We start from the raw sequence: 27,428 nt of genomic DNA, 5'->3' as shown, positions 1-27,428 counted from the left end.
CGCATTGACACTAAATCCGCTAGATTACTAAACCCGTCTCACAGCAAGGGGAAGATGACTGTTTTTTAGCGTTTTAGCGAATGTAAATGTATGGACTAACTGTACCCGGTGTATCCTGGAGGAAATTAATGAATTCTTCTGTGGAATACAACTATTTTGGAGGACGCCTTACTCATCTTCTTTTTCTTTTGGTTTAAAAAGAGACCCGCAGGGTTGTCGGGCCAGTGGGTCGTCAGGAGTTGGAACAACGGCGAGCTTCCTTTACTACTTTGCATTCAAATAAACTCTTCTTTTTAGCGGATACCAGATGGTAGGACACGTCTACGTTTACTGTTAGCTATCAGTTTTGGGGTTATCATGACCCGAAGAGAAAGAGCTATTCTCCGACCTGGCCAAAACAGTGTCAAAAGGCTAGGCTAGGTTTTGATCCGAACTATTATGAAAGCTGTGTTGACCAAGCGGATATTTATAACTAGCGTTAATGGGACACCTACAGTATGTTACTCAAAGGGCTAATGCTAAAGTAAACTGTTCAACTAACTACTGCGACACTACTTTGGTGGTTTAAAGTTTAATTCCTTTCTCAACTTTCTAATTGAATGCCCCTGGATTCAGTATGTCGTTTTTTAATTTCCGTAAAATATTTAAATTGGGAGCAGAGAAGAAGAAGAAACAGTATGAACACGTGCGCAGAGATGAAAATCCGGAGGAAATATGGGAGATAATCGGTGAATTAGGAGATGGAGCCTTTGGGAAAGTGTTCAAGGTAGGTAATGTACCCTGCAGAGCTGTTTATTGTAGAGAGTAACGTTAGCATTTTCTCTGTTTGTTTGTCATTTAAATGGGTCAAAACTTTAGTCTTGTAGTTCTCCATAACTAAGTCTCTGTTTCTGAATCCTGTCACAAAGTGCTAGCAGTGTCACCTCAGTCTTGTATTGCTTTGACCCACCCATCTTCAAACCAGTGCATTGTGGAAGAGGTGGTGTCAATTACGACTGCCGTGTTGTACAATATAAACCAATTTATCTTACCCCTCTCCCTGTAAAGTTTGTTAACATGTGAGAGACTTGCTAAAATGGTCTCAATGGAATTGAGAGGTGAGAACTGGCATTATTTTTATTGTATTCGTATGTAAACAATGACTTGACCTTGTGACATTTTCAGAGCAGGGGCACTTTTATGGTGCTGGTGGTGATGTTTTTGTCCCCTCTGTATGGGAGCAAATAAGCAACATAAACATTTGAATTTGTTAACACCCGGTGAATACTCAATATTGAAGTTTAAACACTACTGAATACATAGCATTGAAATATTTTACATTGAAAACCATGTATCTGATTTTTTTCAGTCTGAATTCACCTCTTTGAAATTATAGCATTATTTTTCTTAGTTTGCAATTTTGAAAGCTACATTTGAGTTTTCTTTGATGTTTACAAATTCAGAGCCAAATATTCAAGATCCATTATTTATAAAAAAAGATTAAGTTTGCTCAAAGACATTCAGGACCAATTCAGATCTAAAAATTCAAGTTAAAATGTTTTCAAATAAAATATTAGTCAAATTTGATTAGTCAAAACATCCAATCTTGATTGCCTGTCCTGTCCTGAGGATTAATTTTAGCCTTTGAAATTGCAAATCAGGAAATTTAATATTTTATTTTCAAAGAGTTGAATTCAGAACAAATAGATTAAGGTGCATGATTCTCAAAGTACTATGTTTAAATGCTATTTATTCAGTGGTGTTTGAATTTCAAGATAAAGTTTCCGGTGGCTGTTAAAATTCAAATACCTACAGTATATCTCTCATTTGCTTCCATATATCTGCTCTTAGGCTGTTTTTGAAGCCCCAGCAAGCCAGCCAAATAACTGCCCCTTTACATTTTGAGAAAGCGGACTTAATGTCAAAACAACCCCCTTGTCATCATTTTAATAGTGCCATTGTTTTGTTTGACCCCAGCGCATAGCTGTACCCCGAAGCTTCATTTGCATGAGTGACAGTAAATTTCATTACACAGGAGGCCTCAACCAAGTCTAATACCATAAGTCTGTGGCTAATGAACGCAGTCTACGTGCTCTGTTTTTGTTCTTTACTGCCAAATGCTATTTTTGGACACTTTGAAATAGTTGGATTTACCCAAGATTTCAAGCCGGTGTTACTTTGTATCATACTTAAATTAAGCCTAATCTTCTTGCACAATGATTTAGTCACAGGTTGCCAGTTTCCCAGCATTCTAGCAGCAAGGCTCACGTGAACTGGGCCTATGAAAGGAAAAGTACAAAAACAGATCCTTTATTATTGTAATTTCATGGAAGCAGTTCATGTTTGTCCAACTGGCAGTGAATTTCCAGAGTCAAGCTGAAGGAGATCTACAAATAGTAAATTGCAGTGTATGTCTGGGCTTTTGGCCATACCAATTGTTATGCCCCACTGCACTGATGCATCACTGTGATAGTAAATACTTTATTGATTCATAGTGAAATACAAGCTGTCTGCTTTAGTCCTGATGAGTAAATTATGTGGGTTTGTGTTTTTTTAAATGGCGTGTATGGCTGACCACGGAACCCGGGCAGGTCACCAGGAAGTAGCTGCATCCCATATCGCAGCGGCGACTTCATTGAGCACATCCTGCCTGCAGAGGAGCCAAAAAAAACAGGAGAAATTTCCACTTTAGCAAGACATGTCTCATGTTCTGCTAACTTACACAGACCTAAAACAAAGCAGTGTTTATTTGTTGTTTTTAGATGCTCTTAATGTCTGCGTGAGGTGGTTTTTGCTGGTCTTAGGTCAAGACAAGTTAAAGTCCAACATAAATTATAACCAAGTTTGGCCCTAAATGGGTTTTCAGATTGTATGTGTTCATCCAGAGCAGTAAAATAAGAACAAACACATATTATCTGAACTAGATCATAAGACTGTGACCCGAATAACTGCATGAATCCCTTGGCCATAACATTCTCTATCCTACAGGCTCAGAACAAACAGACGGGAATCCTAGCTGCAGCCAAAGTTATTGACACAAAGACTGAGGAGGAGTTGGAGGACTACATGGTGGAGATTGACATCCTGGCCTCCTGCGACCACCAAAACATTGTCAAACTGCTCGACGCTTTCTATTATGAGAGCAAACTTTGGGTGAGTTAAAGGAAGAGCTCTTTGGAGAGACATGTCATCAGTGTTTCCTCTGTATTACCACCCAAAGAGAGGAACATATGGACATAATACGGCAGTTTGATTTAGCAAAGTTTCCCTCTGAAACACAAGTTAGACCAGTTTTTAAATTATGATGGTGCAATGAATGTTTTTAGCAGTGCAGCTTATGCAGCCTTTATCAAACAAAGCGAATGTTGTAATGATAATGGCAATATAGCCTTCAGAGTGTGCCTTCACAATTGTATCTACGCCTTTAGTTTGCATCACTGTACTGCTACTGCAAGGCTTTTGCAGTATTATGCAAGTTCCTCTCCTACTGTAGTATTCTTATCAAAATATGACACCAAAGTTCACAAGCAGCAGAAACGAGAAGCTTTTAGAGCTGTTAATCATCATACCAGTTTATAGTCCATCCGTTTTTGTTTTTTTTTATATGAGCCTCATCTTAAATGCCTTTGGTTGTAGCCCCTATAGCCACAGAAACATGCATATTTGGCAATTTGTTGAATTTGAAAACTACCACAAGTTAGTCCATTCCTTGCAAAACAAAGTAGAATTTTAGGTGTCACACTTTTTGAACATCTCCAGTGCATATTGACTAGTTGTGTGAAATCATGCCTAAATGCCTCCTACCTTGGCCCTGGGGAAAACCTGTGTCAGTAGATATGGATTATACCACCCGAGGCCTAAATGCAAGGGAAGTGTTCATGAATAGATAAACAGTTAGTGAGAGGAACTTAGTGACTGAGGTTGATGACAGGTTGGTCCAACACAGTAATTCAGGCTTTTTCTATTTCACATTCACCATACTAAAGACAGTGTCTGACGCATGTAGAAAGACTGTGCTGTCATTCTAACCTCTGGTGATTATCTGAGTAGTTAATTTCAGTGCATTTTATTGAGCACACAGCCCTTTTCCTCCCCATTGTCCTCTGAACAATGGCCACCGCCTGATTGAGGTTGTCTGTTGATTTTTATCTTGGCCTGTGTGGCACCTGTTCATGCAAAGAAGAGAAAGTGTCCAGAATATTTCCTCCTGGAAATGAAAGTCTTCATTCCACATAATCCCAAGAGGATTGGGAGGCATGCTAAAATATGTCACCGATTTTATCTTTGTTTTCCTTTTTGCTATTATGCTACAATTTTGATAGCACAGCAACAGTGTCTAGGCTGTGATGTCACTTATATATTCTGCCTTTTAGGTGTTAAAACATGCAGGTGTGATCATATACAGTCTCACATCCCCTCTGTGTGTGCCACATGAATGGAGTAGAAAATATGTGGGTGCACACTTATGCATGTATTTGTGTGTGTCAAATAAACAAGTGGGAGAGGAAGCCACAGCCCTGGCCTGTGGTTCCTCTCTCACTGCTGCCACTCTGAAAAACCACTGTAGAGGCCATTGTACAGCAGCAGAGCCATTAAAACAACAGCACGCCTACAGAGAAACACTAGAATGGTGTGCGTGTTGAATAGCCAAGACTGTTCTGAGACTCCAGGCATTGTATGTCCTTTAAGGGCTTTGTTGTTGTAAGAACAGTCTTGAAAAGCTCAACTGAATAATGGAATGCCATTGAACTTTGGTGAAAAGTTATTGAGGCTGCGTTCACAACAAATCAGGCGTTGCGGCTGACACACCAGTCCTTCCAGTCATTTGAATGTGGGTAGTGTGGTACAGCCACAGGGGATACCAAAGTTGAAACAGAATCATATTTTGGAGAAATAAAGCCTGATATTACAGCATAATAGACAGTCACATAATCTGCAATTAGACCAAAAGATGCCCGCAGTCCACGGGAATAAGCAATGCACTCTCTTTCTACTGTTAAATATTATAGTGCTGAAAATAAATAAAGTGTTTAATAACAGCTGATGTGTACTATCCAACAAAAGAGAGCGCTTGCTTCAGTCGCAGCGATGGGGAGATTGGCTTTCTAAAATTGGTCTACACTCCCCCAAAAATGGGCCATTTAAGTGACACTCCCATACCACTGCACAACCCTGCTGTTAATTGCCACAATTTTTTATTTATTTATTTATTTATTTTTAGGAAACAGGCTCTAGAAGATTTTGTCACTTATTAATTTGAATGCAGGTTGACCCTGTCACATAAGCAGGGCCTTAACCAGTGAATCAACTACAAATAGTTTCTCAATGGATACAAAGTTGCAGAACTGTGGCCTAACTTCCTCTTCCTTAATGTGTCACATTTGGCCAAATGTTTCCCAAATTTCAGTGTAGAGGAGAGAGCCTCGTGGCTTTGCTTAAGACACCGCTCCAGATGCTGTACCTTTTCTACTGCCGTTATCATACTCCCCCCTGCCTGAAGTGCTGTGTCCATAGAAACTTTAATCCTATTTACAGAATAAGGCCGAGGTCTGGCAATATAGCTAGCTAGCTACCCAGCAGCTGTGTGAAACCTTTTCCACAATGTGGCCCCAACTGGGCCAATCCTCTTACGTCAACTTCCAACCTGAAAGCTCTTAAATGCCTTTAAGGGCTCAGAGTGTTTCATTCACGCAGGCTGGTTGGAAGTTCATTCTCAAATTGTTTTAGTCAAGTGAGTATTCAGGGTATGCTACGATGATGATGTGGAGTCTCTTTGATACCATGTATGTTGCAGCAGACTAAATGCATGGAGGTGGGCATGTCTCTCTGGACTTGAGAACTTTCCAGGCCCTCACTATAGATTTGACAGGTCACAGGGTTCAGCCGAAGCATTACTGCTCCATGAATGCCCTGCTATCACCTCTGTTAGAAATTTTCATTGCATAGCTCACTGCTAATCTCTAAATAATGAACGCTCAGTGAAGACTATTTGATGCCACGGTTTTACATAAACAAATACCTGTGTTGCCAGTTTTGAAAAACACACTGACTGTGTGTTCCTTTTCCCCTTGTCGGCAGATTCTCATCGAGTTCTGTGCAGGAGGGGCTGTGGATGCAGTCATGCTCGGTGAGTCAGCATTTCCACTTTGCATACAGGTTGTCACGTGAAAACAGAAACTGTTCACAGAGCAGCAAAGTGGAAAAAAAGGCCATTTTAAGATATCAAAACACCTCTGTAGACCACCCACACACTACAGTTTTCAATTATTAATACAATGAATGTAGCTAAGCCCATCTTACCATCTACGATTAGGTTGCATGAGTGTTTTCTAAGTAAGGAATTCTAAGCATGTGTTTGTGTGATCCCCGGTAGAACTGGAGAGACCCCTGACAGAGCCTCAGATCCGGGTGGTGTGCAAGCAGACCCTGGAGGCCCTCGTCTACCTCCACGATAACAAAATCATCCACAGAGACCTGAAGGCTGGAAACATCCTCCTCACGCTGGACGGTGATGTCAAGCTGGGTAAGGGCAAAGTCTGTTTTTTGGGGGGTTTTTTTAACAATATTTTGTTGAATTTTTGAAAATACCAAACACACATGACAGCAATAGCACATAAGTTATAAAATGATAATTAAAAACAACAAAAAAACACAATCAAACAAATGAACAAACAAAAGAAACAGCATGGTATACTTACATAGGGCAATACTACATAGGACCTTACATGGACATTTCTTTCAGTGCTCACAGCTTAGATATTTCACATGTATCAGGGAATACTTAGCTAAGGCAGAGAGAAACAATAATCGATACCCAGGAGAAAGTATTAGGCATTCACAGAGGTGCTGGAGGGATGCCATTTAATGTTGCAGCACCCTCTACGTTCTAAGTCCGCTGTGCAGTCCAGTAGGTTATTGTAGGGAAGGTGCCCACATCTTGTAGAAAACCCTCTCGTTCCCCTTTAAAACTGAGCTTTGGTAAAGGCGAAGTTAAATCCAAGTATACTATGCAGGTATTGTTAGTTATTGTTTGTATTCAGCGTTGTCAGCAAAAGTGAAAGCCAACCCCAGATTCACTGTCATTTCGGAACGAGTTTTGTCCACCTGTCGTTTCCCCGAACTTTAGTTGAGTATTTTGTGTAATTTCTTCTTGGATACATGCAGCTTACACTACATTTACACCAAATCCGGTGAGGCTGCTAGGGGATGCATGTTGCACCTAACTGTCCACTCGGCGGGCTCTCCGAGCGACGTACCTTATCGTGGAATGCACCTGATTCGATAAATGCACTACTGGTTGGGCGATCTTATGTTTTCTGCTCGCCATTTTTTATGAGCCGTGTCTTTCTGTTTTTCAGTCTGTCTAAACTATTCATCAAAATCTATTTCTGAAAATAATGAGGTAAGAAATAGGCAATTAAACACAGGTAAATAATGTTTCAGTTTAAAACTACAATGCCTAATTTGACAGTTTAGTCCAGACTCGTTTGGACAGACTCGTTTGAATAAAGTTGAATCTCAAACACCATGCATGGCACAACTGCTTTTTCTGCTCTTCATGGGAAGTGAATAGAGAGCATAGACATGCAGTGTATGGTACCTGGTTGGTACCTTTTTTATCAAACCGCTCTCACCTGCACGCTCCGTCTAGGAATGTCCCGAACACAGCAAAATAAGAAAAAAATACGGGCAGAGAGCAGAGTCTCCAAGTATGAGCAGATAAATACACACACTTCTAACTGGTCATAAGTGACGATTCTTCTTTCACCACCAGAAAGTACATAATTTTTCCCAGCAGGATACCCGAAGACACTGTCTCCTATAATACACAGAATTTATAAGATTATGACTCCAGTCTATAGATGGTTAAATGTTGTAGGCTCTGGGGAGAAAACAGAGAGAGAAAAAGTTAAGAACTATGGTGAATTGTTTTGCTTTAAAAGTACATTTTTTGTGGTTCAGTCATGCAGTTCTTTTTTTTTAAACTTTTTTAGGGAAAAACCATAAATGAGTTCATAGTCTGGCAATGTAGGCTTTGTGCCTTTCACCATAGTCTCCATGTATTTATCTCATGTTTTGGCATGATATAACTCTTGAAAATGGCAGGGGAATGTACTGTTCAATGATACCATCCATTTATAGCCGCTTTCACACATGCAGTTCAAATACATTATTAGGTTCAAGTTATAAAAGGAGGGTATTAGTTGTCATTATTCACACACAGGTCTCTAACAGAAACACTGTGTCAAGTTGAGGTATCACATGGTGTCATATAGATCAGAAAAACAACTTTACTACCTTGTAAAGTTCACATGATCCTGCTCATGACGTTACGCTCCATGAATGTAAAACGGTCTGTCAAAAAATGTGGTGACTTGTTGTATGAAGTAAGATTTCCAGAGTGACATCCAAATTCTGTGTAGAATTTAAGAACCATGTTGATGGTACATTTTGAGTTTTAGTGCTGTTTCATAACACAAGATAAGACATTATACAACAGTTATAACAAGATAAATAGATTTATTTGTGATAAGTGTATACTAAACTTGAATGGGTGAAATCAGTGGAAGAGCCTTAAGGAGCTGTAAAAGAAATTTACCAACATATACTGCACAGTCTTAGTGTTGCATTTCTTTTGCAGACATCATAACATGAATTAATTACCAGTATGCACAATAGCAATTGTTTGGACCTGCTGCTTAGTGTGTAAACAAACATGTGTCCACTGCAGATGCAGTAACATAGCTTACTTAGAGGGGCATGAGTCACTGCTGGTGGAAAAGCAAAATAACACACAGCAAGCATTTTGTCCAGGGACATAACACACACAGAGGTGCCTGTGCCGGGACACTGATGAGCCATTACTCACACATGGCACAACAGGGCATGATGTCATCATGTAACTGTAAGAAGAATGTTATGACAGCATATGGTTTCTTTGGCTTGGACTGTGTTATTTTGTGTTCATTTCATGCACTGATGAGATAAGAAGTTGTGCGGCTCAGAGGGACAGTTTTTCATTTTGTTCTTGTTTGGTTTGTGTGGCTGCATTTAGAAAATAAATGATGAGCGTGGTGTTCCTCTGGCAAATCTCTGGTTTGCCTTGTCACATGTCTTTCAGCTGACTTTGGTGTGTCTGCCAAAAACACAAAAACCCTGCAGAGGAGAGACTCTTTTATTGGAACGCCCTACTGGTGAGTGCAGTAAAATAAAACAAAAATGTTTTCATAGTCAATAAAAAACTTTTTTATTGAAGAAATAAAAAAGAACACTGTTAGTCACTGTCAGTGCTGCCTTTCTTGCACAATATTGAATAAAGACACATGCATTTAATATGTAATAGGTGTGTTTCCATCCACCTCTTTATATGGACATTTTCACTTTGAGCATAAAAATATCTCAAAATATCACAAAAAGTAGAAGGTGGAAAAGTTGCTGTATTGATAATAGATAAATACAACCAAGTGCAGTTGAAGCAGATTTAACCAAAAAATGATGATGCACAGTCATTGCAAAGATCACAAGGAGCTCTCTTTGTTGTCTGGATGGCTTTTTACATGCTCTGCACACAGAGCTGTAACCAGAAATCTTCTGAGAGCACATATTTGTCGTTCAAAACTCTATCTTATTTGTTAATTGTGCTCTCTGTTATTGTACATCCATTGTCTTCCTTTGTTTGAGGTTTAGCTGGCACTCTTTTAATTACGTCATCTCATTGTCAGTCTTCTTCAGTGGCACCTGACTGGAGAATTAGCACCTCCTACTGTTTATCTTGATGAACCAACTTCCAATAATTGTATATAACAGGAGTGGATGGATTTCTTTTGCTGCTTTTCTTAGAAAAGCATTGGTTAAAATTTGTGCCACACTTCTTTCCCTCCAGGATGGCTCCCGAGGTGGTGATGTGCGAGACGTCCAAGGACCGTCCATACGACTATAAGGCTGATATCTGGTCCCTTGGGGTCACCTTGATTGAGTTGGCACAGATTGAGCCGCCCAATCATGAGATGAACCCCATGAGAGTCCTGCTGAAAATAGCCAAGTCTGATCCTCCCACTCTGATGCAGCCGTCACGCTGGTGAGTTGTCGCATGGAGCGCTGTGATCCTGTCAGGAACGGGGGAGAAGCTCTGTAGTTTGAATGGCCAAGTATTGGATTAATTTTGCAGAACTATATTGTAGTCCTATTCTTCTGGCTGCTTGCAGGCCAGCTCCGCCCGCTAATTGTTTCTGTTTACAAGGGAATAAAATGTAAAACCTGAAGAAAAAAAGAATCTTACAAATAATGGACATTTTGTTCCAATCAATCCTGCAAACCAGCAGAGCATTTTTTGTGCACTTGGCCTAATTGCCTTTGAACCCACAACCTGCCAGCAGGCTTAAAATATATTTATGATGCCATTTATCATAGGTAGAAACTGTAAAAACAGAAATTATAATCACATTCCCAACACTCCTTCATCATGTGTGACAAATGCTTCCATCAGAAAATGTAACCAAATCTAAGCTTAAAATTGTGATATACATCAAAATCACTTCATTCTACATGTTTTGTTTTAAACTTTGCCCAAAATACAACCATTGCAATAATAAAATCCTGTCAAAAAACATGAAATTCTGCACTTCTCATCGCAACTGGGAAGCCATGAATGACTCAGCAGAGACCACCAGTCATGTGATGAAAATTCACTAAACCTTTGACTGGACTGCAGGCTGTTTAAACAGAGTAGAGGAAGAAAGTGTAAAAAGTAAATGTAAATTGCATTGTAGTGTAATGAACATTTTGAAAATATCGTGGGGTATTGTGCTTAATGTACATACATAATGAGAATAATAGCACAGGGAAATGTTCGGCACCCAGGCCCGCAGCTTTCTGAAAAATGTGGCTCCCTGAACAAAGTCAGTCAGTTGTAATGACTCATTAGCCATGTAGAGATCCTTGATGTTGTAGAGCAATACATTTGTTATTGTGCAAGACAATGTTCAAATGTATCTTCTTTATTATTTCCACCCTTTAAGGTCCCCAGAATTCAGTGACTTCTTAAAGCGGTGTCTGGACAAGCATGTGGACAACAGATGGAATCCAACACAGCTGCTGCAGGTACCTTTTCTCTTCAACATTCACACAACTTTTTCACTAAAGCTCCGAACCCCCATTTCACTGTCCATCAGTTACCTCAGCCCAGTATCTGGCCCCATAAATATAGTGATAATCCTCATGCCCCATCCCATTTCCGTGTAACAGCTGCCATTCAGAGCAAATCAGCAGAGTCCTAGACGACATCTGTGTACCTGCTGGGTGTCACGACAGTGTACTGAACCATGTGTCCCTGGCAGGACTGACACTCATCCCTTTGTGCCTAAGCTGACGTCAGCTGTGCAGGCTTTTCTTTTTCCATAGGGTTTAAGGTGCTCACCAAGTCAGAGCCACTTATTTACAGAGAGGCAGTAAGGACACATCGATATACACACACATACACACACACACACACACACAGGAAATATTGTACAGCGCTGCAGGTGAAGGATTATTCTGCGCAGAGGAAGACTAAATGGGCTTGAAAATACAAAATAGCGGCCTGCCACCAATGAAGGTTTTGATATCGAAGAAGCTTCACATTCTCAGGCCAGCGATAGAATACGTGCAGCAGATTTCTAAACCGAAGAAGGTGAGGTTGTCAAGAGATGTAGATACGGTGTGTGTGTGTGTGTGTGTGTGTGTGTGTGTGTGCATGTGTGTGTGTGTGGGGGGGGGTCTTATCTTTGTTTGCATTAAAGAAAATGATTGCTGTATTTGTTAATTGTGAGGTCACGAAAGCAAACCAGTGAAAACTTCAGAGGGAGAGTAACAGAGGGACACGGGGGAGAGAGTTTGAAATATCTGCCCAGAATTGTGTTGATGTGTGTGCTGTTTTTCTTCTTTTTTTGTCTGTTTTTTATGTACTTTGTTGTGTCTAATATAGTCAAAATAGAACGGTCTGTTACGCTGTGAGCAATTTATATCAATGGGATTAGTTGTCTGTGGGGTGTTCAGTCTTTGCTGCCAACTTCGTTGAAGTGCTTTTATTGGCAGCAGGTAAATGCTGGGCTTACCACAACAAATGCTATATAAAGGCTGTTAACATAAATTCATTTTTTTTCTTTTATTTGCCCTCTGAACAGCATTCGTTTGTGTCCAGTGTGACAGACAGCAAGCCCCTTAGGGAGCTCATAGCTGAGGCGAAGGCTGAGGTCACAGAGGAGATTGAAGACCACAAGGAGGAAGAAGAGGAGGAAGATACAGAAACACACTTGGTGGGTAAACATTTACAAATCTGTTATTTTGCTAGAGGAATTTACACTGTTGAGGGAAAAATGCTAGCAGTTTATTGGGTACTTTTACATGCACAGTAATATTATATAGAATATGACAATATTCTTAATTTGATGCAGGTCATGTAAACAGCGTATTTCATTGGGACACTCCAAATTAGGCCTTTTTAAGAACATTATTTGGGTTTTAGGAGCATTCTTTGAACATGTAAATGGTGCATTTGAATTATGCATTTCATGGGGGTTTTTTTTAAACACAGTTTGTGACACACAGCCTCTTGTCTGTTTACGGTCGGCTCTGTGCACTGTCATAGATATGTTGTACACAAATCAACCCACCAACAGTGTGCAAGGCTGTGATAGAGATGCATGCCCAGAAAAAAATCCCACATCTCTGATTGAAAAAAGAAACACACCTACTCTTGAACATTATGAAAGATTGTGATATTAACAGGTTTTTTGATATGTGCAAATACTGCAACACCAAAATTTTTAAGAAGGTGGTTATTGGGATGAAAGATGGAGGCTGTGCGTTCAGTCTGACACATCTGCCGCCGGTGAAAAAACTCTGAGAAATGCTTGTACAAGCAACAGCTGTTCCACTTTTCCATAATTTGACATGATAAACAACATGTCAGTCTGAATATGTACAGCTGCATGTAAATGGGAATATTAATGTAACATTCATTTTAGCTACGTAAACAGCTTGGAAGGGATATTGTCTCTTTCAGAATAAGGGAAAAACCTGGAATGTGTAAATGTTGTCGCTGAGCAGGATGTACTGTAATTGTATATGCAAGATAAATCTGGTAATCAATAGACAGAAATTATGCAGCAGCTATTTTGATAATTGATTAATGATTTTAGTAATTTTCAGCCTCTGAAGTGGAAGAATTTATGTGTTTGAGGTTTTAATCTGGATATCTTTTGGAGTTTTGGTTGGAAAAAAAATTGAATACAGTATTCAATTACACTCTGGGTAATTGTTACGCCTTTCTGACATTTTATAATCATAATGATTAATGATAATTCAATTTAGAAAATAATCCTCAGATTAAGCGATCATTGTAAAACCATTTATTAGGCCCTGCTGCATTCGTGATTTAAGCAATATAAACATTATAGTATTTTGTAACAACAGAAACAGTGATTTGTTTTAAAATTCAGAATTATCAGAACTCAGAATTTTGTTATTCGAATCTGTGCAAAACAATTAATCAAGTATTCGTTCCTTTCTTTCTATGTAAAGTTTGATAATTTAAACAAAGTTTGGCAGGACGTTCAGTGTAACATCAGGGTTAAAACTGTGTAGTTTGAACTAGGCATAACTGTCTCCTCTACCCCTTCCTCAGGGCCACAAACGCGCCCCCTCTGATGTCAGTGTTGCCAGCTCAGAGGACGAGAAGATCCCCCTCTCTCCTTCCATCTTGGAATCAGTCCCTGAGAAAGTTGAGCCAATTGTGTCCGTGCCCGCACCCACTGAGCTCCCTGTGGCCAACCATGTGGTGGAAACTAGCTTTGTTGAGGAGCCTGATGTCCTTACACCTGAGGAGCACAAGGAGGAGACTGCAGTCACTTCAGCTGAGGAAGGAGAGGTAGAGAAGACACCAGTGGAGGAAGCGCCTCCAGAAGTAGGTGAAGATGTTGCCTCCTCAGAACCAGAGACTGAACCCGAGGCACCCGCTAAGGAAATGCAGCAGCTGGAGATTGCAGTTGAGGATGAAAAGGAAGTGGATACAGCTGAGCTTCCAGCCACTCCACAGGCCAGCACAGAGATTTCAGAGGTCACTGAGACTCCTCAGGTAGAAAAGGTGGCTGTTGTGGAGGAATCAAACGTGCCAGCAGAGGAGGAGGAGGAGAATGAGGAGGAGGACAGGTACAAAAATCTCAAGGTGACATTGACACTACCAGGGCAAGAAAAAGTTGTCCCAAAAGAAGAGGATGGAGAGAAGCTCACAGAGAAGGAGAAAATAAATGCAGAAGATGAGAAGACGGTTCCAGACAAAGCTAAGGATGACAAGGAGAGAGACTCAGACTCGGGGAGTGGCTCTGCTGCAGATAACAGCAGCGTAGACCTGAATCTGTCCATCTCAAGCTTTCTGTCCAAAACAAAAGAGCCTGGATCTGTTTCCATACAGGTAACTCGCAACCATAATTATCAGAAACTGTATTACAGACTGCCACAGCTGAACATACATCTATAAACTTTAATTTCTTGTGTTCAACAAGCAGGACAACAAGCGTCAGAAGAAGACGTTGAAAAAGACTCGTAAATTCATCGTGGATGGAGTGGAAGTTAGCGTGACCACATCAAAGATCATCACTGACAATGACACAAAGAACGAGGAGATGAGATTCCTGAGGTAATCACCTGCCTTCATTTGATACACACAGGGCATCAGTTTTATGTAAATACATCCTCCAGGAACCTTAACTGTGTGGACATATGATTAACTTTTATTCTCTGTCACTACCTTCATCTACCTCCTCTCTTCCTCCACCTGTTCAGGCGCCAGGAGCTGAGGGAGCTGCGTCTCCTGCAGAAGGAGGAGCAGAGGGCCCAGCAGCAGCTCAGCAACAAACTGCAGCAGCAGAAAGAACAGATCTACCGGCGCTTTGAACAGGAGACCACAGTGAGTCACTCACTCAGAAGTTTTAGAGGCTGAGACTGCAAACTTTGTTTTAAAACCTGTGGTCTTAAATGCATCCAACCAAACTGCAGTTATGTTTATATTCTCCAGTGGACCATGTGAGCCCAGTCTGGCCAGCAAAAACTCCAAAACAACTACTAAAATTTCACCCTAGTCGGGGAGTTTTATGTGCTAGTCTCAGGTTTTTCTTGGTCCTTTCTAGGCCATGCTTTGTGTCATTATTTCAGTAACTAATTTCTAGTTATGGCAGTAAAATATGGCTATTTTAAGGTCTTAGTTCAGTAACCAGCTGTTACAGTGACTTCTGAAGTGTAAACAAACTAATAATCCAGGTTAAAACCGTCATTACCAGGGCACCCAGTAGCTCAGCTGGTAGAGCAGGAGCCCCATGTACAAAGAGCCCATGTACAGAGCCAAAGAGTCATGCTACCTCTGTTTGTGTTGTAATACACGTTTTACTTAAGTTTGTTGCTGGAAGCTCGTCCGACTATGTGTGCATGTTAGTCCATGTGTGTATCACACTGGCTAGCTCATCACCGCTGCTTAGCTCATCGCTGCTGCTTAGCTCATCGCTGTTGATGTCGGTATGGCGTTGTTGCAGAAGTTTGCTCCCACCTTCTGGTTACCCCTGGTTAGCACTGTTAGCTCTGTTGGCACTGTGGCTGTTGTTTAGCACTGCTTATGAAGTTAGCACTGCCAGCTGCCAGCTCAGTTACCTCGATGTTATGAACCATGTCAGACAACCAGTACGCTCTGTATTTCGCATCAAGTCCTTATAAGGAACAGTCGAAAATAGGCATTTTGGACAAAAATAGATAAAGTGAGAGAGAAAGTGTCAGTCTGTACTGTGTGTCATGTGATGATTGATATATGATAAGAAATAAAGCCACCCCTGTCTGTCAGAGCACCTCACTGAATTGTTCGCTTCACTTCAATGACTAAGAAATGGAAATAACTGTGGCACTCTGCAGTCCAAAACCTCCCATTAACATTCAGTTATGTAATTTTCTTGGAAGGTGGTTCAGTGCTTTTCACCTAATGCTGAGGTCCACAAAACCGCTGTTGAAGTTGCGTTATTGTGCAACAGAACATTACCATCTTAAAGGTATACTAAATAAAATTTTCTTGAAAAAAACAATGTATAGAATCACACACAAGTAATTCCTCAAAATCTTCAATTATGACCCACTAGAAGTGTTTGGTAATTTATTTATCTGCAGAGACTCTGCCATCACTTTTTTCTTATTTCTGGGCATTTACGGGCGTGTAACCCCTCAGAGCTCTGGTGAAGTTGGTATTTTATAAAACGGTAGAGACCAGGTGCCACACTGTTCACAGCAGGCATCCAAGAGACACAGCACTGAAAAAACCCAAACAAAGTGAGGCCAAACACCAAAAAAGAACGAAGAGGTTGGCTTTCACTTTTGCTGGTAAGCGTGTTTACAAACAGTAACTGACAATATACCTTTAAGATTTGGGAACACAAGAGGAAGAAGAAACAGGGATGTGTATAAAAAGAACCCACTCTGTGGTTTGTTAAATGAAGGTTTGCCTTTACCCTCTAAACCCATCCAGATGTAGGAAAAAGTGTGAAAGACGATGAGTCATCTGAGCGTGTTTCTTCCACTGAGCAGAGATCCAGAGTTTGTGGTTCTTACATACTCTCTAAATTCGCCTTGGATACAGGCAGTTTGTGAATGACAAACTGGTCATATTACTTTGTGAATGATGACTAGATTTCCTTCAGTTGTCATTCCTGTGGCTGTCACTAGCAACTGTGCCGTCCACTTTCTGTATATCCCTGTCAGTAAACCTTTTTGACTTTACTGTTACTGTTTTTAATCCATTATATTACATAAAATAATTTGCTGTGTTCATGACAGCACTTGTGTTCATCAGCAATTCATGCAGAGCCCATTAGGCTTCTTTTGAACTATTGGCTGCCTCATACTCCTTTGAAAAGGTGCATAATAGTTACTGTCGGAGCTCTTTTAAGAGTGACATGTACTGCTAATTGCCTCTCAATTTTGTATGACCCTCTCTTGTAACTACTGCTTTCATATTAATTTTGTTATTTCAAAATGTGGTATTTTGTCCTGCTTGTGGAAAAGCATTTTTGGACTTAGTTTATTCTTTCTTTCACATTTACAGCTTCTTCAAAGTGTCTCTAATATGTAATTAAAAGAAAATAATTTGCATCTTTTTGATACTGATATAATGCAACCCTCTCTGTGCTGCAGAGTAAGAAGCGTCAGTACGACCAGGAGGTGGAGAACCTGGAGCGGCAGCAGAAGCAGACCATCGAGAGGCTGGAGCAGGAGCACACCAACCGGCTCAGGGACGAGGCCAAGCGCATCAAAGCCGAGCAGGACAAAGAACTCTCCAAGTACCAGAACATGCTGAAAAACCGCAAGAAAGAGGTTAGACCACAATTTCCTGTCACTTTCTGTGCCCACATGTAGTCCCCTAGGAGGATGGGATAGCTTATAAAGTCGTTATTTATAGCAGTTTGTTTTGATACTTGGACGCACACACACACCTCTCTGATCTGTCTTATAAGGGTTTAGATAAGCTCTGTTTAGTTTCACAGGGGCTAAATCGGTCTGCGCTGCCACTTCTCATTTATTTGGTCACGTAGTGCTAATCTGTCCACAGCTTTTGTCTCATTTTATATGCATCTATTGCTCATGGCTGCCCCCCTGATACAGGGTAAACAGGAAGTGGGACTTTCTCCAAAGCATGTGACAAACGCTATCATGAAACGTTTTAAAGAAGATATTATCCAAGCTCCACCAGAGGAGGTAACAAGGGCTCGGTTTGCTGTGAATTTTGACACAAACTACCTGTTTCCTTCAGCTCTGTCTTTCTATCTATTGTTGGTAAAAACTTTAAACTGTGAGGGTAGGTGTCTTTCCAAACCTTCCACCTACCTGAGTTTGCAGTGTCTGCCTCTGGTTCAGAGTGTATTTGCAGTGTTCAGTGCAGTGTCTCGAGGTTATGTATTGTGATCCACAGGGAGTGGCCCATGTTATGATTCAGTCCTTTCAGTCGTACACGCTGTGCAGCGCTCCCATTCAGGATGTAAGTGAAACCTCTGTGTGTTTTGATGCCTCCTCTGATTTAGAATCTGGTCTCTTTCTTGGGTTTCATAAAGCATGACTCACTTACTACACACACACCGTCTTTTCTACACAATAGTACATGCCAACACCAAGGCCTAATCCCATTTCTTTTGATCATTATTTATTGCCCCATTTATTATTATTTTTAATTATTTTTATATTTTTACTAACCATCGATGGCATTGAGGTAAATACACGCAGCTATGTCAGTATTGGTATTATCGCCATGACATTTGCCATTTATCTGATGGAGACAGAAAAGCATGGACACTTGTGATTTGTTCACAACTTAAGTTTCATGCTATAAATTCATAAAACAAGTCATCAAATGAACAAAAACACTGGTTCATCACCATACCACGAGCGTTGCTCTTCAGGCTCATTTTCTTGTGTATCCTGCCAGTCTGCACTAATGCAACAGGAGCGGTACCAAGTGCAGCAACTTCACTGTTGAATTAAAATGATGTCTAAATGATGTCTAAATATTAAATATGTCTGACTGTCATGCACAACATGAGCTAGCTAGTTACAGCATACTACTAGATTTATTTATTTTTTTAAATCAATGATTATAGTTATTTATTAGGAAAGGTATCTCCATAAGCTATTTTTGGCTTATAATCTCTCCAGCACAGTGCTTAAACTTTTTAATTTTCTTTTTTCTGTCTTTTCTATACATATATATGTACAAATTAAACTAAACTAAACTTAACTTATGCTTGTTGTAAAGAAAAGGACCATGGTACATTTAAGTGACATTAAACCAAGTTAATACAATAGTTATCGTAGTTTAAATCTTTACTAACAAAACACAGTTATTGGTTTCTTTTGTTGTTTGTGCAGCCATCTAGACAAAATTTTCTTATAACACACAGTTTGAAGTGTGATTTGAAAATGACTGTTTGGAAGGCCATCAAGTCCCGAAACTTTGGCCTACCCCCTCTATCCCAACAAGAATCTGGACACCCCATCCCTAGACATGAACACATGAAACAGAGGGATAAGGGCAAACTGGTCAGGGGAATGGGGGTATTGGGATTGAGCCGAAGCCTAAAGTGGTGCTGTGCTATCCGCAAAACTCTAAATTTGGGCGCCAAACAATGAATGTTTTCACTGAGAATAAAATGCTGTAAGTTGTAGTTGTTTTTTTTCCCCACAAGTATTGTTCTATAATAAATCACAGCAGTACCAGAAAGTCACCAGTGCTTAAAGTTTATTACTCGGCACTTAACAAGTTTTACAGGTTGTTTCTTTTGTTCTACCCATTCCCTAATGACATGCTAAATTTACAATCTGCAAGGTAAATTTTAGACATTTAGAGGCATTGGATAAAGCTTGAAAGTGCTAACTGTATATCACCAAGCACTACGTGGCGTGTATAATGTCAAGTTCCTCTGTACTGGGTGAGCCAAGTAGGCCGGATTAATGTGACAAGCCGGTGAAACAGTCTTTATAGCCAGTTGTAACTGTCTGGTTCATCAGCTCAAGCCGAGTTTAGCCTGAGGTAAAGTTGGCACAAAGCCTGTAGGCCAGCAAACACACATACTCAGCTGTCCCACTTAATGTAATGATAAAGGTTTTGTGTGCGTAGAAGTGCATCACTAATTAGGCTAAGATTGATCATTAACTGTTGTGGTCGCAGGTTGAGTGATTCTCTGCCTTTGTCCAATTCTTTGTGTATTACAGATTAGGAGATTACCACCAGGACCTGTTTCTCCTCATGTCATTAATAATCTCCGTCTTCCTTCATCTAGGAACAAGAGTTTCTTCAGAAGCAACAGCAGGAACTCGACAGCTCCCTGAAGAAGATTATCCAGCAACACAAACATGAACTCGCTACCATCGAGAGAGACTGCCTCAACCACAAGCAGCAGCTTCTCCGAGGTAAAAATAACAACTGGCTATATTTACTGTTCAAAAAAAAGGTCAAAAAAGGTAATACTGTGTTCAGGTCATGTGGGATGATCGGGTCGTGACGGGACATAGTCCCATGGTTATGACTTGCAAACATCCACTCCATCAGACAACCCATGAAGGTGTAGATAGTTTGTTTGATGGATTGATATGAGGCACACATGTTGCTTTTCAGACTGCAGCCTGCTTCCCTGAACCTGAAGCATGCTGACTGACATCTACTGTATGTAACACACTGACTATGGATAAATACCTCATACAACCCCACTTCAAATAATCCAAACTATGCCTTTATCACAAACAGTATCTCCAAATCCTGTTCTAGTGGTAGCTGCAGGTTTTATTTTTGTCATCTTACTGCAAAACGTTGAACATTGAACCTAACGATCTTATTTATGGTGAGTCAGATTAGCAGTAAACATGCCTGAAATACTCTCAGCCCAACCAGCACTGACTGCGGCACCTTCTGACACGACTGCAGTAACCAGCAGCCTGTTAGCAGTTAGCACTGCATGGGACTTAATCCCATGCTTAATATGCCAGGAGCCGCACAAACAACACTTCTCAGTATTGCTCACTGAACCGAGTCACGGGAGGGTGTAACTGTGCTTCAGGAGCTGCAAAAGTAGCTTTCGCTGTGATTAGAAAATGTGAGATAGTTCAAAGCTGAAACCTCATTAGTAAAGTTGATGTTGGTTGGCTCAAGCATTCAGCTATGTGCTTTTAATGATGTAACTCCAGCCAACAGCCGCTGTCTTCAGCTGCGTCTCCACGGCAGACCATCTAGAGATACAGAATGGTCCTAAAATGAGGTGTCATGTTGATGAGATATTCCCCTCCAATAAACCTGTGAATGGTTCTTCTGTGTAAACATTTAGCTTTGTCTTTTGTTCACTTAAACAGCTCGGGAGGCGGCCATGTGGGAGCTGGAAGAGCGCCATCTGCAGGAGAAACACCAGCTGTTCAAACAGCAGCTCAAAGACCAGTACTTCATGCAGAGACATCAGCTGCTGAAGAGACACGAGAAGGTACCGGCTGGCTCAGGGCCTTATTTTAGCTCTTCTACTAGGGGTGTAAATCACTTGTTTTAACACGATACAATATTATATCGATTTTTTGGACAAAAATTCGATTCGATATTTGCTAGTATCACAAAGTCTGCCTAGACATAATTTCGATTCGATTCAGTTTAGGGGCTGGAGATCGATATGAGCTGAGAATAAATGCTCATTTAACACAGTCGGTTTCAGGAGAGGCTGTAACCCCATTTTTTATTTGCTTTTGGCCAAAAATGGTAAAAACAACATCTAAATAATTGTAAATGATTATTACTGGTACATTCTGTCAGAAAACCCTCTCCAGAAAAAATGTTTTTATTTTAAATCAGACCAGGATTTTTTTCCTTAACTGTCAGGGCTGTCTGACTTGAAGACAAACTTCTCCCAGCAGCCATAAAACGTGCATTATCAACAAGATCTTTTAACAAAAGTATAACAGTCAGCTCAGTAATAACTGTCAAGGTTCATAGACAAAATAACTAGCTTTTTTAAGTCATCTTTCCCCCACATACACTGCAGGCTAATGTTTTAAGCATAAGCCTATGGCATTTAATGTTGCATAAAGTAGCTTAGCAGCCAGCAGACTTTTCCTCCACTCATAACTTCACCAATTTATGTATTATTTATGTTTTCTCTTACTCACCGCTGGTTTAAGTCACTGCATCTACCGACAGTCTGCATGCACGTTTTTTTCAATCTAACATTGTTGAAACAAAGCAGTTAATGTTGCTATCACAAGAAGTTAGCACAGTGATATGCCCAGCATGTACGTTGTGTTTCCTGAGTACGGCTTTTGTTTACATACGGCATGCACTCTGTCCAGTAACCCTGAGTTTCTCCGAAAACAAAAACATTCCACACTGATGATTTAATCCTGAGGAAATAGTGCTATCCTTTTCTCTCGGCTGCTCCCCATTATCTGTCTGACACTGTGTGACGGTGACACAGAATTAAAAAAAAATGTATTTGCTGTGGAAGCTCCTTCATGTTCTGTATCTGCTGATGTATTCACTGTACAGGAAATGGAGCAGATGCAGCGCTACAACCAGCGTCTGATCGAAGAGCTGAAGAACAAGCAGACGCAGGAGAAAACCAGACTGCCCAAGATTCAGCGCAGCGAGGCAAAAACCCGCATGGCCATGTTCAAGAAGAGCCTTCGAATCACCGGAGCTGCCATTACCCCTGAGCAGGAGAGGGAGAAGGTCAAACAGGTGACGAGCAATGTGGAATTAAATATGCCCGAAATTAAATCAGCCTTTTTCTTTTATTCTGTGGACAAATGTGCCCAAATTTGAAGCTTAATTGTGTGTCTCTCTCTCTCCCAGTTTGCAGCCCAAGAAGAGAAGAGGCAGAAGAACGAGAGGCTCCATCAGCACCAGAAACATGAAAACCAGATGAGAGACCTGCAGCTGCAGTGTGACGCCAACATCCGAGAGCTTCAGCAGCTGCAGGTAGAGATCTGAAAATACACTCAAGTTTACTTTTATTAAAAAATCTTAAAATATTTAAATATGTTTTATGGACAGTTATCTTCTACATATTATGAGTTCTTGTATGCTCGGTTTGTAAACACTGCCTCTCTCTGCATATTCCAGAACGAGAAGTGCCACCTGCTCATCGAGCATGAGACCCAGAAGCTGAAGGAGTTGGACGAGGAGCACAGCCTGGAGCTGAAGGAGTGGAGGGAGAAACTACGACCCAGGAAGAAGGTAGAGTAGCTTTGGTTGTTTGGGCTGTCGCTGAAATGATCTGACGATTTCAAGAAATAGCAGCAGACTGGATTGTTCATGATCAAATTATGACCCAGTATTTCCAGGGTTATGGCGGATCTTAAAAAGTCTTAAAAGGCTTTAAATTAATTTATCTAAAAACAAGGCCTTGATTGGCATTAAAACGATCTTTCAAATGTCATAAAAATGCTAAGACACAGGAAGTAGTCTATTACTAATCTTTTTTTTTTCAGATTTTGCATCGTAAAATCTCAAAAATAAAAAATAGTTTTATTTTGTTTTTTTTTTTAATAATTTACGTCGTGTACATCAACGTAATGCAGATCAGAATATAAGATTTTTTTCCCCATCATTTGAAGTAGATCGTCTGACTTTTAACTTGACTAAAAATGTCATGCTTTATGTTAAACATTTAGGTAAAATTGTCCCTAACCCTAAATAATTCACGTCAGTTCAGTCAGTATATAAGTAAAAAAATGAAAAAGGGGTAGGGATATACAAGTTTTACTTTTGCCGACTCCTTTTCGAACACTGTACTTTTGCTTTGTTTGTCTATAATATGTTTTAATTTTTAGTTCGAAATAAAGTCACTCATTCATTCATCCATAAAGGATCCAGATTAAACAGTCAAAACAGGTGCTTTGCTAAGTTGTATGAAAGCAGCATGTTTGCGTGTGCACCCTCAGGCCCTGGAGGAGGAGTTTGCCAGGAAGCTGCAGGAACAGGAAGTGTTCTTCAAGATGAGCGGAGAGTCGGAGTGCCTTAACCCCTCCACCCAGAGCCGCATCTCCAAGTTCTACCCGATCCCCAGCGTCCACTCCACAGGTTTCTAGTCGAAGCCTACGTTTATACGCACAGACACACACATAGTCCAAACATGGACATGAGCGCGCGCACAAAACCGACAGTAAAGACCGAGCCTGTGCTGCCTTGACCTCAGCCTCTGAAAAGTGTCGGAGGATGTGAGAAGATTTTCTGTTTCGGACTTTGTTCCTTAGTCTACTGCTCAGCTCTGCACAACTCATCCGTCATATTTTCACACTATTTCAGTTATTTTGAAGGATAATTATGAAGGAGATTTTCAGCTTCAGTGTTTCCGTCATCATCTCAAAACCACTACAGTGAAGTAGCTCTTTGCAAAACCTTCTTTTTCATGATTGAATTGTTCTTATAAAGAATACAGTGCCTGTAGAATTGGACTTTTTTGGCTTTTAATTCCAAGCAGTTTATTATAATTGTTTGCTGCTTAATTTTTCTCATTTAGACATTTGCACTAAAAAAAAAAAAAGCATGGTGTTTTTATACCACTTAAACATAGAGCTGATGATGATTTCATTAAATATTAAATAACAACCATATCATTAATAATTGATCATAAAATAGAATGTATTTCTGATAAATGAGACCGCACATTTTTAATATCACTCTTGTTGAATTAATGATGATCCAGTATATTTTTACTAAATCTCACATGTCTTTTAGAAGTTTAGGCTGTGATGAGTTTAAAGTAAAAATAATGCATGATTTCAAAGTAAGCTTTAGGAACTTTTTTCCAGCAGAAATGATTCCTTCTTTCAGGGTTTTTCTTCAGATTGCCTTCCTGTCCGGAGCACAAGACTTGAGATTACTATTTTAGCAACAAGCAGCGGTGAAAACTTTAGTTTCTTAGTACAATAGAGATGGTGTTTACGTACAGAGACGAAGGATCACTGTTAACGCGACACTAAGGAAATCACTGTGGTGGCAGAAACAAAGACGTTTGAACTAGCATTTATGTATCTGTGTGTTGGGCTGGTTTTTTTTTGTTTTTGTTTTTTTTTTTAGGTAACACCACTTTATCATTGTACAAGCTAAAGTGTGTCTGTAGGAGTCGTATTCATTGATGTCAATTCTGAAAATTGTATAACGTTTTGAAGAGTTTCTAAGACCCGAGTTTAATGAAACTCATGAAGCGAATTCAAACTTAAAACAGCTTAAGTTAAACTAATTTAAACAAAAACCACTTTGGCTTCGTTCACACTGCAAGCGTAAGTGCTCTTTTCAGATTTGTTTTGTTTTGTTGGCTTTCACAAAACAATTTACACTAAGCTTTTGCTAAATAGTTATCTGTAATGTGGATACAATGACTGGAAAAAAACAGAAAACAGTCAGGTGAATTTTTAAACATTACATCAAATTACTGTAATTCAGCCTTTAAAACCAGAAAAAGGCAACACTTATGATATTAAAATCTTAACTTTTTAAGACATTTGTTCTCTTCACAAAATTGATATATCAATATATTGCCCAGCTCTAGCTGCTACTTCAGACTGAGTTTGCATTGCAAAAGAATTTGTAGGTCTGCCAACTAGCAATTATTTTCATTATTTCACAACTACTTTTGTGGTTAAGTGTTCAGTTGATAAAGTGTCAAAAAAAACTGATAAATGTTGATCACAATTTCCTAGAACCCAAGGTGATATGTTTAATCTGCTTCCAAAACCCTAAAAACTTTTTACTATCACAAATGACGAAGAAAAGCAGAAAATTCTCACATTTAAGAAGCTGGAACCAGCAAATATTTGACCTTATTGCTTGAAAAAATTACCAAAACAAATAATTGATGATTGAAATAGTTGCCGATTCACTTTCTTTCGATCCACTAATCGATAAATTAACAAATAGTTGCATCTCTGAAAATCAGACCTGTATCTGATTAAGGACAGAAATTGATTTGAAAGGTGAGATTTCAGATTTGTGCTGTTGACACTGTTTTAAGAAAAACTAATATGAGTCATATATGAGCAAAGAAATAAATTGAATTTGGGCCACTTTTTGCCTGCAGTCTGAACGTAGCTTAAACCTGCAGTTCCAGATGATGCATCCTTTGTTTTTGCTTGTTTTTCGGCTCCTCGTGAGGTATTTTGCTACCAGGTGTATCATGAATGAGTCTGTACGGCTTTTGTTTCTTCTTTTTATTGAAATGATAATACTGTTTTAATTGTCGTGCTAGCTAATAGCCTTAATTCTTCAAAACAGCTGTGTGGATATACTGTGTACCTGATATGACCGCCTTTGAAGATTTTGGTCAAACTCTAGGTTTTATGCCAACTTTAATGTTCTGTTCTTTGACTGTATGAAACATATTAACACTTTCAGAGCAATTGCATGTGTGTTCAGAGAAAGAAAAACAGAACATGAGCTCTTAGCATTTTTTTTATTATTTAGGCTGATGTATTATGAGTGATGTCAAAGAAATCTAATATTCGATGCAGTTGTAAAAACAAAAATGGACCTGACTGGTTTAGGCCATCTTGACTCGTGATTGGTTCATTTTCACATCTAATTTTCTCTATGATTGGCTGCAGTGAGTCAAAAGTATTTAATAACTCAACTGTTATGTACAAAAAAAATGCAACAGAGTGCTGTGCACCTTTTACAAAACGTTCTCAGAAGCTATTTATATGAAAATGTTTCACCCACACTGCAGCGACTGTACTGTAGCTTCTTCATTGGAGGTTTGCAGCGTACAAAAACATAATTACAAAATCGATCCTGTCAGCTCTTGTTCTGTCAGACAGTTAGATTCTACAAAAAAGGAGTAATTTGATGAAATTCTGAATGTTGACTGAAAACAATGATATCCATATCAAAATCAATATGCATTTTTTAAATAAATGTATAGTTTTTAGAATGCCTGTGTAATGTAGATTTTCATTTTGCTGTAAATAAACTTTTTTCCTCTGTACAGTTGTGTTTAGTCCTTTATGTGGATCCACCTCATAATACATTTGTAATTGTAATTATCTGACAGTGATGAAAAGGGGGTGAGTTCAGTGTTTTTCAACCTGGACCCTATTTTCCAACCTTTTTCTATCTATATAAATGACTGAGAGTGCTGCAGGCAGCTGAAAAATAGGCTGCTTCGTACAATGCCTGTATTCAAAAAAGTATTCATCCCACGTGTTGTTTTTGCCATCTTTTTGCATTACAGCCTGTAACTGAAATAGATATTTGTTTGGATTTTTTTTTGCAGCAGCAGCACCAGAAGCAGACCTTAACAAAACAGTTGAAACTCTCTAAATGAAATGAAAAAAAAAAGTTCAAACGAATTCTACAAAAAAGTGTTGTATCCATATTGTCACAGCTGTGTGTGTCCTGTGCTGTTGTCCCTGGTGTGCTGCATTAACTAACGAGGTGCACTGCAGCTTTCTGAGGAAAGAGCTGATAAAGCTTCTGTGGCGGCAGCAGAGAGGAGAGGTTTCTGGTGTAGGTACTGCTGGTATGTTTGCACAATGTTTGTTAATAAATCCCATGCATTTGATTGTTTTAAGGGTGTCTGATGGGACTATTTTGGGTCAGTGGTGTAATGTTTTTGGTCCCATAGGGACAACCAAGGGTGGGACATAATGTATGTTTCCCTTCTCTGTGAAGTCCCTAAACAAGACCTGGTGCTACCAATTAGCTACAAAAGTCACATAATGAGTTCGATAAAAGCCACCCGTGTGTGGTGTCACATCATGTCAGTACAAACACACCTGGGATATGATTAATCTCAGACCGCTGTGTACCGCTTTGCTACAGTCCCCGGATTGCAATTGTCCGATACTTAAAATATAAATCTGAGTCTTTCAGTTGCAAAAACAAGCACTTTTAGTGAATGTAATTGACAGTGCAAACATGT

At 39.8% G+C, this 27,428-nt stretch overlaps 1 protein-coding gene across 2 annotated transcripts; it reads left to right on the top strand.

Annotated features, from left to right (window-relative positions):
* The first annotated feature begins 25 nt into the window (after positions 1-25).
* slkb (STE20-like kinase b) lies at positions 26-24,965 on the top strand. Of its 2 annotated transcripts, none has more exons than XM_042484541.1 (18): positions 26-766; positions 2,968-3,132; positions 6,058-6,106; positions 6,353-6,502; positions 9,101-9,173; positions 9,863-10,057; positions 10,998-11,079; positions 12,141-12,272; positions 13,643-14,428; positions 14,523-14,653; positions 14,800-14,923; positions 17,182-17,361; positions 19,818-19,947; positions 20,881-21,005; positions 22,055-22,246; positions 22,361-22,486; positions 22,631-22,744; positions 23,452-24,965. In XM_042484541.1, exons 1-18 carry the CDS (start codon positions 617-619, stop codon positions 23,596-23,598), a joined length of 3,051 nt encoding a protein of 1,016 aa, XP_042340475.1. In that variant the 5' UTR covers positions 26-616; the 3' UTR covers positions 23,599-24,965. The 2 variants fall into 2 exon arrangements, with proteins under 2 accessions (XP_042340475.1, XP_042340474.1); XM_042484540.1 differs by having other exon boundaries at positions 14,520-14,653.
* Positions 24,966-27,428: the final 2,463 nt, after the last annotated feature.

This window comes from Plectropomus leopardus, chromosome 4 (genome assembly GCF_008729295.1).
Source record: "Plectropomus leopardus isolate mb chromosome 4, YSFRI_Pleo_2.0, whole genome shotgun sequence".
Taxonomy (NCBI): Eukaryota; Metazoa; Chordata; class Actinopteri; order Perciformes; family Serranidae; genus Plectropomus; species Plectropomus leopardus.
This window is presented reverse-complemented; position numbering and strand designations above follow the sequence as displayed.